The following is a 14,920-nucleotide window of genomic DNA, read 5'->3' on the forward strand; positions in this document are numbered from 1 at the left end:
CTCCCTCCCTCCCTTCCTTCCTTTCCTGAAACTGGGGGGCGGGGGGGGGGCGGGGGGGGTCTCATTATGTAACTAATTCTAGCTCTGGTTGCCCTGGAAGTAGTTATATAGATCGTGCTGGTCTCGAACTCACAGAGATCCTCCTGCCTCAGCCTCACATGTGCTAGGATTAGAGATGTGCTCCATCACACCCAGCCTTCTGATTTATTTATGCCTAGAAGACAGCAAACGTCCAGTATGAACCATCTTAAAAAACCAGGCCCGAGCAGGGGGAACAGCAGATGACCACACCTGAATAACAAGGCAAAACTTTTCACAACAAACCATCAGCAGAAAAACGGAGCATGGCCAAGGTCCTATCAAAACCGTGGGCAATTCACGAGTCTCCTTAAAAAAACAAACAAACTTGAATTCAGTCACCATCATCCCTACACACCCCGTGGCTCTAACCGGTGCATACTTTGTGGGGCAAGAGAACTGTATTTCAGGTGGGAGATTTTATGTTAACAGTTAAAATAAACTGTTCCTTCTCTCTGTGGAGTTTGTCTATTTTCTTTTTTTTTTTTTTTTTTTTTTTTGCTTAACCCCTCTGGCTACAGCACACTTAGCTACCCTCTCTCAAATATAAGCTTAAGGTAGTCTCTTAAAGGGACACGAGTCAGTAAAAATGCAGTTGGATTTCCTATGCAACTCACTGACTTTGGAATATGACCAGGGTGGTCCCCCACCCCCACCCCCATGCCGAGAACCTGTCAGCTTCTTTTTATAAATGACTCCAAGCTGCTGGTATCTATTTCACTGTGCTATTAGGGTAGTGCCTAACTTGAGATGCAGTGACAAATGCTCTAGAAATCAGGCGGCCCTTACTGTGTTTTGATTTTCTCCAGCCCTAACTCAGCTGCTCCAAAGCACTATCAAGTTTACTCTGTGAGATCAGTTGGTTTTAAAAACAAAAAAAAAATCAGATTTTCAAAAGATGAAACCATTAATACTTACATATAAAATTAAGCCATTAACTTCATAGTAAAACATGCTTACTATGGTTAAAAGATATAAGCCACATACGAATTTTGCAACACCTATTAGATATCATGACCTTTGGCACTGGCATTTCCCAGTTTCAGTTGAGATATCACAGAGCTGGGGAGAGAGGAGAGAAGGAATCTTATCCCTAACGCTCACGTCCCGAATCCGTGAAACAGCCTCAGCAGAAGCAGCTTCTCTCACATTTGCTCTCAAGAATCCAACGTATCTTTTGAAAAGAAAGTGCATCAAATACAATGAACAGATGGGAAGGGAGTCAATAGCTAGACAGTAAACGTGGGCCACACACACATACACACCCTGGGAAGCCCTGAGGTCCGGTGCCCATGGTTCAGAATAAAGAAAGGGTGACGCTCAGTACCTCTCTTTAGGAAAAAAAGACAAAAAAATGAGCCTCTGGGTCTGGACCAGGTACAGTGGCCGGGCCTATAATCCGTGTCTGATTATATTCTGTTTCCTTTTCTTCTCTTTATTTCTCCCTCCCTTCCTTCCCCTTTCCCCTTTTACTCCTTCCCCCTGACTCACTCACTATTTAGGCCTGGCTGTCCTGGAACTCACTATTATAGATCAGACTGGTCTTGAACTCAAGAGATCCACTCACCTGCCTTTGTTGAGATTTCTGTGCACAGAAAAAAATCAAGCTAACAATGATCTGTCTGAGTTCCAAGCCAGTCAGGCTTACAGAGTAAAAACCCAGTCTGTCTCAAATAAATAAATAAATAAACCGGAGGTGCTTATTCACTCTAAATATAAGGCAATTTCTCAATTTTCTTGGGTAGAAACTTCCAAGCAATACGCCTGGTTCTACCATCTTCTAACACAAAGACACAGGAAGAACTAGTGCAGGGAAACCTGTGGCTTAAAAGGCAGCCACAGAAATGGTGAAGAACTGTTGCTTCATCACCAGACCTCCTCCACTCTCCTCTGGAAGCAGAACTGAGCTGCCCAGACAGCCTAGGAGGAAAGAAACAGGAGACCAAAGCTAACTATGGCATCTCAAGGCCAAAGAGTACAAAGTCTTGCCATGAGATCATTTCCTGCCCTCAACCCATGGTTGTGGTACACAGGGAGAACTAAAGGGAAACTAAACACTGTTCTCAGAATGTTCATGTCAATCCCACTGGTGTGGTGGTGCCCCTCACTGAATCATCCTCCTTACCTGAGATAATGTACTTGCTGCATAAGTAACCAAACCCTTAGGAAATATAAAGGCCTAGTGATGCATGCCTTAATTCCATCTCAAAGGCAAAGGTGGAGGTGGATCTCTGTGAGTTCAAGGCCAGCCTGATCAACATACTGAGTTCTAGGTCAGCCAAAACTGACAATCTGTCAGAAGAAGGAAGAGGGATTCGGGGAGAAAGAAGGAAAGAAGGAATAGAGGAAGGAAGGAAAGGATGAAGACAGAAGGGAACAAAGAGAGGCAGAGAGAGAGAGAGAGATGGAGATAGTCAGAAGGAAGGGAGGGAGGGAGGGAGGGAGGGAGGGAGGGAGGGAGGGAGGGAGGGAGGGAGGGAGGGAAAAATATAACCAGACAGCAGAATTGGGCCTTTGCTTTTTCACTTTCTTTCCCAGACTCCTGCCTTCTAAGAGGACAAACTTGGCAAGTGTGAAAAAAGCACCCGGGCATCTCAATGAACTGGACAAAGTAAGGTCTAAATGAACAAACCCTGGCACGAATAAATGAGGCAGTCTTTAAAAATCAAGGAGCCAAATGGAGGCTTTTGAGAAGACATTTCCATTCTAAAACACGAGGTACTCAAAGTTCATGGGTATCATTCGGCATTATTCTGAGGATATCCCAACCTAACAGGAATTTTAAGAGTAGTTCGTGCACAGCCATGAGCACACAGAGACAGCATCCCTGCTTCATCGCAGTTACTACTCACTTGCTTCCTTCTGTAATGAGCAAACTGAGAGAGTCCCAAAACAGTGGCCAGAGCTCCTCCACCCACAAGAATAGTCCCCTTCACTGCCTTTTGAAACGCCATTGCTCAGCCTACAAAGGAAAAAAAAACAAAAGAAAAGGTTAATTTAATTGCTTAACAATCTTAATCATAAAACACTGCACAGCTTATGAAACTATCTTAAAGTAGACAAGGAAACGTAAAATAAGAAGATTCCTGACATGACAATGGGTATACAATAATCCAATAGCATTAACTCAAAAAAAAAAAAAAAGGACAGGAAATTGATTATGTAAACGTTACATTCAGAGCTGACAAGAATTAAAGAAAGAAATGCAAATTAAGAGACAACTCGGGGTATTTAAACAGTATAAAGTCAAGAGAGCTGTGAAAAGAAATGTCGTTGTGGATTTGACAAAACTACAAGCTGTACTTGCGAATTTGTTCCCCAGCTAATCCTCTCCACAAGGGAAGCCGGTGGGAGTACTGGGTCATTGAACAGGACAATAACCCACAGGCCTACTTCAGGTCCTTAGGCCGCAGGTTCAATTCAAACTCGGGGACAACTTTCTGAAGTTCTCCCTTCTTGATGTAATTCTCACAGAAGCCGAACGCTGAGACACTAAGATTTCCTTCGCTAAAACAGTGGACACTTTACAGATAGGAAGTGAACAGATGCCAGGCCCTGGTCCTCTAACAGAATGATAACTTAACCTGCTGTAACTCCTTTTGTTAGTGGAGTTTAGAGGGGGAGAAGAGGGGACAAGAAAGGGGGGGAGGTTTTCCTGTAGCCAGTGACAGGCCAGCAGAGGCAAGGAGAAAGCTCCTTTGTGCTCACAGGGTATTGCTAAATAAAGTGCTGTATTGTGTGAGGGCTTGCTTTCTTCTCCCCTCTTTTCTACTACTGGATTGATTGGATTTTTTTTAAGTTCTGTTCATAGGGATTTAAAAATATTTTCTGACTTCTTTAGAAGCCAAAACCATTGCAAGGCATAAGAATCCCATCAAAATTCTCTGGTCTATCTTTATTCTGTCAAGCATAAAACGATAACATTATGTGAGCATTTTTTTTTAACTTAAGAGCAAATAATTTGACCTGCCTAAACCTTTCTCTTTCCATTCACAAAAGCTGCTAACACACCCAACCGCTTAGAAGGGAGCTATTACTCTATTTTCAAGAATGGGTAGTGATCAGACCTGTCAGAACACGTCACTTGTGCCTGATTAATACGGAACTTAAGAGCTTGCTAAGTTTAAAGGTAGTTCTAACTTAGAATACAAAAAAATATATATATCAATATAAATTATAGTTGTATGTTGGGTTCCATATTTTTTAAGATTTATTTTATGATTTATTTTTATGTGAGTACACACTGTCAGACACACCAGAAGGTAGATCAGACCCCATTACAGATGGTTGTGAGCCACCATGTGGTTGCTGGGATTTGAACTCAGGACCTCTGGAAGAGCAGACAATACTCTTAACCTCTGAGCCATCTCTCCAGCCCCCGTTGGGTTCCATATTAGATGTAAAATATCAGTTCTACTCTCCTAAATTAAAGAATTGCAGTAGAGTTGGTAACTAGATTCTATACAGAACTCATTTTGGATTATAAATTATACAGTAATAGAAGCTGGCATTTCTTCTATTTTTCCTTTCTGATCTTCTTCTTCAAACTCCAAAACTCCAACATGGGTTTGTATTGCTATTATTATTATTATCATTCTTACCCAAAAAACTATTTACCATAAACACCCTGACATTGGAGGGCTCTCCTTTACTATCTTTGTTGTTATAAGAACAGGAAAAACCAAGGGACAGAAGGGAAGGAGCCCGTCCCTAAGAAGGGCTGAGGAAGCCCTTCAGCAGTCAGATTACCAAGATTCCCGACCAATGTTTGCTTCACAGCATCCTTCTCTAGCGGTAAACCTGCAGTTTTCTAGAAATCTCAACCCAAACACACTTACAGTAGAAGGGACTGTCCTGACTTCCTTGCACGGTCCCTTGGGTTTCCTGTAAACTCTAATCCTGTGCAAGGAACCTCTAGAGCCAGTCTACAATCTGGTTTATCAGAGAGGTAAAGGAGAAGGAGAAGGACTCAGAGAGAAGTGGGGAAGGAGAAGAAACAGGTTTCTTAGCAATCCCATGAGACTGAAGTTGAGAGGCACCAAAATAGTACAAACAGCTCCTGGCAAGAGACACTGTGCACCTCATCCTTAAAGATCCTATACTTGGATGGTTCTTGTCCATTGCCTGTGCTTCTCTCCCTTGTCCTCTGAGAAATCCATGAAGAATGTCTGTTTGTAAACTAAGTCTTGATTGAGACAAGCACATCCCTGCTCCTAGTGTTCTTTCTAAGAGCACTTTTCTATTTTTAATAAACTCCAACAGACTTAGACTAAAATACTTCTCTGGTCAAAGCCATGAAACCTACGCCAACCTGACCCTGAGTCAGGATCTCTAAAGCCATGAGGGAACTTCCCGGGCTGCTCCGAGCAGTGATGTGGAGCTATGTCTTCATCTGCCACCACTGACACTTTCCCTACATAACCATCCACTTTTGCTCAAACTGTGTTTCCTGGTTAAGGAAGTCAAATATTCAGTTACCCTTAGGCTAAACCTTATCTTCTTTTAAAAGTCAAAACCACACCAAAGGCAGGCACCCATTTGTCACACAGCTTACGTTGTTTAAGGTGCTGAGACACTAACTGTTCATAGGGGTGACTGTCTCAAGAGAACTTCTGGGGACCCTGAGACAGCCTGCTATCAGACAGTTACTTTGATCAACAAGACAGAGATTAGAGTCCTAGTTTTATTTACCTAAACAATGTGCATGCCTACCCCTTATAGACAGAAGCCTGGTGGGTCCATTGGATGTGACTGTGGTGGATGGTTTGACCTGGGGTGGTAGCACTACTTGTCTTGCTGATAACGTCATTCATGACCTCACAAAGGAAACCACACATCATCAAGGACAACTGGGGTGGTACACAGAAGTCAATGAGAATGTCTCAGCACTAGGTGTTGGTCCATTCAGCCAAATAAGTGTAGGGCTGATTCTTCCAAAAGGGCGGCTTTCGCCGGGTGTGATGGCGCACGCCTTTAATCCCAGCACTACAGAGGCAGGCGGATTTCTGAGTTCCAGGAAAGCATGGTCTACAAAGTGAGTTCCAGGACAGCCAGGGCTATACAGAGAAACCCTGTCTTGAAAAACAGCAACAACAACAACAACTAATAATAATAATAATAATAATGGGTGAGAGAGGTGGCTCAACCAGGGAGGGATTCTCGGTGCCAACCTGGTGGCTTACAACCTTCTTGACCTCCTGTTCCAAGAGAAGGGATCCAAAGGCCTTTGCAGCAGGCACTCAAGTGGTATACAGACATACACATAAAGTTAGATTTTTAAGTAATAAAAGCTGCAAACAAGAAGATAGCAAATAATGTGAGGAAATTAGGAAAGATGAAGGGGATGCAGGAATAGAAAGAAGCCGCCCACCCCAGGAACTGCCTTATTAGAAACCTTGACCCAACCTTAAAAACAAAACAAAAAAAAAAAATCAAACTTATAACAGTGTTTGTTCTTAAGACATTAAAGCAATAAACACGACAACCCTGGGTCAGGATGTTTGAGGCTTGGAGATCAACTGTATTACCACTCTTTCATCAGGAATCTAAACCAGGCACCTCATAAACCCACCTCAAGACTTTGTTTACAAATAAAAATTCCTCTAGGGTCTGCAGAGATGACTCAACAGTCAAGAGACTTTGGGGCTCTTGCATAGTTCTTGGGTCCCCAGCAAGTTCATACTCGGAGGATCACAGCTGTCTGTAACTCCAGTTTCAGGTGATCTCATCTGGCCTCTGTAGGTACCAGACATCCGTATGATGCACATATGTCCATGCAGACAAAGCACTCATACACTTAAAATAAAAATATTTCTTTTTCATTTTGAAGAAAAAATTTTAAAGGTAAATCAGCTCACATTTTTCCAAATTTTAAATTTACTTAATTTCTAAACTTGACATTATACCCTATGACTAAGGTAATTGTGTTTCACTCTAAATTGTTCTGAAATCCTTTCACGCCCAAGGGGCCCATCTCAAAGACCCTGCTCTAGGATTCTGCCTCACCTGAGCAGAGGAGGTGTTCTCTAAAAAATAAATAAATAAAATGAGAGAGAAAGAGAGGAGAGAGAGAGAGAGGAGGGAGGGAAGAAAGAAAGAGAGAAAGAAAGAAAGAAAGAAAGAAAGAAAGAAAGAAAGAAAGAAAGAAAGAAAGAAAGAGAGAAAGAAAGAGAGAGAGAGAGGGGGGGTGGAGGGAGGGAGGGAGGGAGGGAGGAAGGAAGGAAGGAAGGAAGGAAGGAAGGAAGGAAGGAAGGAAGGAAAAGAAAGTGATACAACCACAGAATTATCTAGCTTATCACACAGCTCAATGTCCATGCTTTCTGGACTGTTAATTAAATCACATGCACAGTGATTCAGGACTGGCTCCCAGGCTGGCACACCCTGACTCCAATTCTTCCAAGAAGTCTAGCTCAGCTGGCCAAGCCTAAACAAAATGGCCCTCACTTTACACGCACATCTGCTCGGTATGTATGTCTCCCTTTACAGTAGGATTTTGTGCAGAAGGTTATGAGGAAGAAGAGGCCAACTAGATGACAATGAAGTGGTCCCCATGTGGGCTGAATGAGCTTGGTTTCAGTCAACCTTGGGAAAGGTGACCAAAGGGTACTGACAAAAGATGACAGGAGGAAGTGGGCAGAGAGCCAACATGGTAAAGTGAGGGATCATGAGAGCTGGGGGTTGGCCCCACTGATGCAATGTTCTGATCCAGACAGACAAACTAAATGAAGGCAGGAAGGAGACCAGTTTGGAACTGCGAAAATTTCAAGTCTTAGTACAATACTTATTTAAAGAAAACAAGAGAGTAGCAATATATCCATCTCAAACTTATAAACAAAACAAAACAGGCCTTCAAAGTATAGGCTTAGGAAACATCGGCCTAGAAGTGACCATTGCACCTGCTCCTGGAGTGCCCACAGACACCAACGACGGCTGCCACTTCTCAAAGTCTGCAGGGACCACCTGAGCTTACCTGAACCCTTGGCTGTCCCTCAATGACACCCACTATAGATAGCAACTCAGATCAACATACATCTCAAACCCAGTCCCAGAGTGTTCCCTACCTGTCTTCTCCCACTCAGAGCCAAGGCGACCCTCCCAGCTAAATCATATATTTGAATAACTTAGTCAGACATCTCCCTTTAAAAGCAAGAAACAAGCCGGGCATGGTGGCACATGCCTTTAATCCCAGCACTCGGGAGGCAGAGGCAGGTGGATTTCTGAGTTCGAGGCCAGCCTGGTCTACAAAGTGAGTTCCAGGACAGCCAGGGCTACACAGAGAAACCCTGTCTCGGAAAAAAAAAAAAAAAACAGCAAGAAACAACCATCAAGTGAAAAATATAAAAAAGCCAACAAGAACAGTCAGGGAAGAAAAGGCTTCCACACAAACCTGACCACCTGAGTTCAGTCTCCCAGATCCCAAGGTGGAGAAAACTGCCCTCTCGTCTCCAACCTTTGCCATGGTCTGTCTGGGAGCACAAGAGGCATAGGAACACAATAATAAAACCAATTTTAAGAAAGAAAAATATAGGACAATCAGAAGTATGCTTATGCTGGAAAGAATATTTCCACCCCCTGAATTCTCTACCTAAATAACTTACTTTACTGTCCACTCTAGACTACAGCTAATCTCTCTTAGCACTCATCAAGATGTCCTGAGTTCAAATTCTAGCAACCACATGGTGGCTCACAACCATCTGTAATGAGATCTGATGCCTTCTTCTGGGGTGTCTGAAGACAAGTACAGTGTACTTACATATAATAAATAAATATAATAAATAAATAAATCTTTTAAAAATATATGTAAAGGTAACGTAAGATCTCATGCATTCATAATCATCTCTCAGTGTGAGAGAAACCTCGGACCTATAGACAAATTTCCCTATCTTTCTGGCCTCTTATAAGCAATCCCATTGACCTGCAATGAACATTTAATCTCCGAGTTCTACATTAACTGCAGAAAAGTGGGAACTGCTCAAAATGTTGACTGGTATGCCAGGCTAAGAATGAGCATCTGTTACACGTGTGATCAGTGTGAGGAAAAGTACAGGTCAAAGAGCATGCTCAGTTGGGTGTGGTCGGGCATGTCTGTCATCCCAAGGCCAGGAAGGAGGCCAGCCTGAGATGAATAGCAAGACCTGTCTTGAACTGCAGGGGGCTGAAGATGGAGCTCAGTAGTGGAGCTCTTGAAGAAGAGGAATTCAACCACCAGCTTTGCAATTTGGGGGACCAGGCTCTACAGCAAGCTAGTGAAGTGTTCCACACGCTTCTGATTACCTACATCGAAAAGCCCAGATGCACAAGGCATGTCACATACAAAACATGATCCCTGGGGCATAACTTAGAGTTAGCATATGCTATCTTACTAACCATTTACAAACCAAACATACAAGTCGGTCCAAAAGTAACACAAAGCCCCCACCCATACTTTGCTCTCCATTTGCAGCTGAGCACAGAAAGCCACCCCCACTTCCCACTGAGTCACATCATGATGTCACACCCATGAGAGGCACACTCCGGGGCCCAACTCACATGTCCAACCACATATTAATCCAGTGACTTTTAAAAGAAAGGTATGTGAACTTTACAAAATTAAAAATGCAGCACTTGCTCAGAGGAAATCCTGCCCAGTATGTCCAGAATTTAGAGACTGACAGCAATCCACAGCACAATGGAAGAAGAGAAAGTGAACTCAAATCACATTCTCTTCCACTCACTCACACTAAAACTCAAGTTAAAACTACAAGGATGTCTGAGTTCTTTGAACTAGTGAGGTTGTTTGGTTGTTTGTTTGTTTTGTATTTTTTGGGGGGGGTTTATTACTGTTTGAAGTTTTCTGAGGCAGTCTCCAGTAGCACAAGTTAGCCTTAAACTTCTGGTCTCTTGCCTCTGCCTCCCCAGTGATGAGGTTATAAGGAAACATCAGCAAACTCAGGTTTAGGCAGGTTGTAACAAAGCAAACTCTTTCTTATTCCAAATGCCCACAAAGAAGTGTGTTTTGACACAGAACACACTGACGAGGACTGACACAATCAAGTGGTAACCAAAGCACAAATGAGACTGGTTGGACATGTTCTTTCTACAACATGACTCTAACAGAAAGATCTAAACCAATCACGTTCTGAGAACAGATTCCTATCCTCCAGTCACCCTGAAAGTGTGTGTGTGTGTGTGTGTGTGTTTATAAAGAACACAAACACACTGAACATGACAGCAGGGAACAATAAACCTGGAGGCGTTCAGAAGTCAGTAAGCGAAGCATCCTCCTGGTAACACAAGAGAAAAGATCCGAGGAGAAAACTGAGAGGACGATGCGTCTTCGGTTTCCCAGTGATCAAATTCTAGGCTGGGGCTGAGAAGGAAGGTAAGCACTGGTTGGAGGCCAAACAGACCTACATACATAGTTTTAGGCAAGCCAGGATTACACAGTGAGACTCAGTCTCAAAAGAACCAAACCAGGTAGGTGTGGCGGGAGTACATACCAGTAATCCTAGCACTTGGCAAAGGGAGAGGAAGAACAATCAGGCGTCCATAGTCAACTGTCACTGTATAATTCCTTCAGGTCACTGAGTCTATGTGGCAACCTGTCTCCAAAACTAGAACAAACTAAAGTAAAAAACCATACCTGAGTTTGTATAGTAATTTGTAATAGCACAATATTTTCAAATCAACTTTTTATACTGTAGAAAGCTAAACTGTTTAAATACAGACCTACTCCACCACTACTATAAATACTTCTGGAGAAGAACAGAATTAGAAGTAATTCTGTGGTCCGGAAGTATGCTGGGGAGGGAATCCCAGAGAGCAGAGTTTACCACATTGTATACCTGTGTCCCTTTTCACCCCCAGCTTGCTGAATTCTACATTTCAATTCACTCCTCCACACATCCAATAATCCATATGTGTATATGTGGATGTTTAAGCTGCACACACGGTGACGGTGTCAGAAAACCTAAAATACACTAGTCACAATAATCTCAGACTGTGCTGTTTTTGGTAAAGTGATCAGATTCCCTAAACATGTCTGAACCTCAAGGAAACAGCCATAAGAAAACAAGAGATGTTGAAATAAGATGTCCGCTCACAATGATCCTATTCAAGGGTATGTGCAACAGTAGAGCATTGTCCAGTCCCTTCACCCTTGCCCCAAAAATATTCAACTTCCTTTCACCTAAGCAAAAATTGTGAGCGATGTTTTTGCTTGATCTCAGCCATCCTACTTACGGCCAAGTGTAGTCCTCACGCCTGAAATCATACTAGTAAACATGCTGAACAATAGGTCCAAGGCTAGCCTGAGCTACAAGGCAATGTCTCAAAAATGAATGAATGAATGAATGAATAACCAGGGGCTGAGATATTCATTGGTACCAACATGGCACAGCTAACAACAGCCGCAGTCAAAGCTTGCATCCCAGAAACAGAGAATAAAAAGCATTCTGCTCAATATTCTAAAGCTATCTTTTTAATTTACGATGGCTCAGTGGGTAAAGGCACTTGCCTCTTAGACTGAGAATCTGATTTTCATCTCCAAGCCCCACAAGGTGTAAGGCGAGAACCAACTCCTGCAAGCCGTCCTCTGACCTGTGTGCGCACACACACACATATATATACACACACACACAGTAAGCACAGGTCTTCTTGCAGAGGACCTGGATTCAATCTCCAGCACCCAGTAGAAAACATAATACTATCAATGCCTTCACTTCTTCCTTAGTCCAAGTGTCCGTCCCATCTCAATTTTTCCTTTTTCTGCATTATAAAGGTTTTTTTCTATTTCTTCCAAACTATCGTGCTGGTGATAATTTGTACAGACTTTAAGCTCTCTATGTACTTCCAACTTATCACCATGGTTAGAAACTGAGAGCCAAATTATCTAAAACTGTGTTCCAAAAACAAATAAATTGCTCCAAACATTGCAAAGAGGCCACAAAGCAGCATCTTAGCACTTGGGCTTTCCTCCTCTGGCTTTAACACTGGTGGGCATTTCATCTCTCCCTGCCTCTTCTCATCTTGTAGGTTAGTTAGATCATGTGTGCCTTTTGATGTAAGAAATATGGATATAGCAAATAACCCACAGTTCTTACTAACACAAAGAATTCCGAGTTAGGCAGAGTGGGGAATACCACTCACTCGGGGAGCAAAAGCCTGAGGATTCTAACTCAAGGCCATTCCACACAGAGTTGCAAATCCTCCTGGCTGAGAGACTCTGTCTCGAACATCTAAAACCTGGGTAGCATGTGGTGACCCACACTTTTGATCCCAGCATTTGGGTGGGAGGCAGAGGAATGGAGATCTTTGTAAATTCAAGGTCAGCCCGATCTGCATAGTGAGTTCCAGGCCATCTATAGTTACATAGCGAGACTCTGGCAAAACATACATAAAAATAAAAGTAAATGCCTCACTGGTGAGTTACAGCCCTGTACAGTTTGACAAAGGAGACAGAAGGATTATGAGTTTGAGCTACATAAATCATCTCAGAAAATACAAAATAAAAGTGTGGGCCCCAGCAGAGGGCTCTGTGAAGAAAGTGACTCGCATGCAAGTGTGAGGATCAGTTTGAGTCCCCTGCACTCTGTAAATGCTCTGTCTCGATACAGTAGGTGGGGGTCAATTGAAAAAGATGTCAGACTTCAGTCTCTGGCCATGTACATCGTACACACACTCAAATATACAAACAAACATGCACACAACACACACGCTGGTTAATTTGATGACAACTTGAGATCCTCTCATCAGAGAGGCAGGATCCTCAATTGATAAAATGCCTCCCTAAGATTGTATCATAGGCAAGCCCATAGAGCATTTTTTTTTTCAATTAGTGATTGATGGGGAAGGGCTCAGCCCACTGTGGGTGGTGCCACCAGTGGGATCTTGGCCCTGGGTTCTATATGAAGGCAGGCCGAGCAAGCCAGTAAGCAGCACCTCTCCATGGCCTCTGCATCAGCTCCTGCCTCCAGCTCACTGCTCTGACTTCCTCAGTGATGGACTTTAATGTGGAAGTGTAAGCCAAATAATCCCTTTCCTCCCCAAGTTGCTTTTGGTCATGGTGTTTTATTACAGCAATAGTGCCCCTAAACACTCTCACACAAGATTATTTCAAAGCACACACATACACACACATATGCATGCACACAACTCAGCTTTTATACCCTAACCTACATACACCCACACTTACCCCAAAAATTAATACAGTAAACCTCTCCTGCTCTACAATTGGAGTGTCTTTCTATACTCAAACAGATTTTAAAAAGTTATTTTTTAACTGGTGTGAATAGAAAATGCAAAGCTCTTTGTCTTCTAACCACACATATGCATATCACCTCAGCTAACTGGAATCAATATATTCATTTGTATGGCAAAGTAGAGTCACCCTAGTTCTAGACAACATTTTTGCCAAATGGCACGAATATGCCTACATTTATACTTTGCATCATTAAAATAGGATTATGTATAACTGATACCTCTTTACAACACAGGGCTATATATCATATGTAACCAGTGTATATTCAACATAATTTATAACTAAATTATTGTCAGTATCGTAGATTGGCACTTTCAAGTCTTTTTCAGTACATACAAGTGCCTCTAAGATAAAGTAATTAAGTCCAATTTCAAAATGTGAGCTATATTTTCATTATTGCTATATTTTAGAACTCAAATACATACCACACACACACATTAACACAGGAAAACAAAAATCAAAAGCTCTTAGAATATAACCAAAGCAAGAATTCGAAATATTCAGAAAAATATCCCTTAACCATCTTGCCAAGTGAAGAAGGCAGGTAGAGGGCCACTGGGTCTGAACGTGTGCAGCCTGCTAGATACCCAGCACAGCTCTGAGGGCAGAGGACCCCTCTGTTGTCATGGATTGGGGGTGTTTTATAAACATAAGATCCTCTTAAGATAAGATATATTTTAAATGACAAGTGCTATGAAACAGTAAATAAAATGAGTAACAATTTAGAGAGTAACTGGGTGCGGGGAGATGGGGAGGGGTAGGGACTAGTGACAGCATTGAATTTCGATAGTGTTCATGAGTGTGCTGTGGGGAGGTCTCTTGAGAAGAGGTCAGCATATAGTTCATGAGGGAAAGGCTTTTGCAAGAGGCCAGCAGACAAAGATACTCAGCCTGTACAAGCTCCACATCTCTGGTATGCCAAAAGGCCGCTGTGACTGCATCAAGTGACCTCTGCAGTTGGTCCCAGCTGAGGTCAGAAGGAGAGACAGGTGCCAAGTCACACAGGACCTCCTCCTAGCAAGGCTTTCATTCTGACATAGCGGAGACAGGAAGTCAGTGGAGGGCTTTAAAAGTACAGCACTCTGATGAAATTTGTGTTTCAAAAGAAAGACTCCTCAGTGGTGTCCCGATCGGTGGTAGAGCATTTGCCTACCAGGAGAGGTTTTTTTACTTGAAACCCGGGATGGAGGGAGATCAGCGAGAGTGGGTAGAGTGTGTAAAACCAATTTGGTTGTTTTTTTTTTTTTAACAGAACATAGCCATGCTTATCAATATATGAAACATATGAAAAGGAGGCAGAAGGGACTAGAGAGAGAAAGAATAAAGAACCTCCCTGAGAAAGAAAGAAAAACACACAAACTGCAATCAAAAAATAGTATCTACAATAGGAAAACCCACACTTCCGGGATCATCTCAAACACAAATACCTATTGAACACATACTTGAGAGACTGCTCCCTCCCTCTCATTCATTGTGACAGACTGGTACAAAGAACAGCCTCTCCAATACCCACAGAGGAAGGTGTCTTCACATCTAGTCCCCCTGGGGCTGGGGTTGTTTGCCGGTTACCCTTCCATATACACACACACTCCTCATAACTGGAAC

General features: G+C 42.7%; 1 protein-coding gene across 4 annotated transcripts in view; it reads right to left on the reverse strand.

Annotated features, from left to right (window-relative positions):
- The window catches only part of Gpd2 (glycerol-3-phosphate dehydrogenase 2), a 133,730-nt gene that overhangs the window by 99,442 nt on the left and 19,368 nt on the right, over window positions 1–14,920 (reverse strand). For 2 of the 4 annotated variants that reach the window (XM_029470737.2, XM_021155445.3), the window contains exon 2: window positions 2,931–3,040. In XM_029470737.2, the coding sequence (XP_029326597.1) occupies window positions 2,931–3,032 (102 nt within the window). In that variant the 5' untranslated portion in view covers window positions 3,033–3,040. Of the gene's footprint in view, window positions 1–2,930; window positions 3,041–5,769; window positions 5,852–14,920 lie in introns of those variants that run through there. The other 2 variants (XM_021155443.3, XM_021155444.3) reach the window with 2 other exon arrangements.

This window comes from Mus caroli, unplaced genomic scaffold (genome assembly GCF_978045245.1).
Source record: "Mus caroli unplaced genomic scaffold, Mus_caroli_1 scaffold_2, whole genome shotgun sequence".
Lineage (NCBI taxonomy): Eukaryota > Metazoa > Chordata > Mammalia > Rodentia > Muridae > Mus > Mus caroli.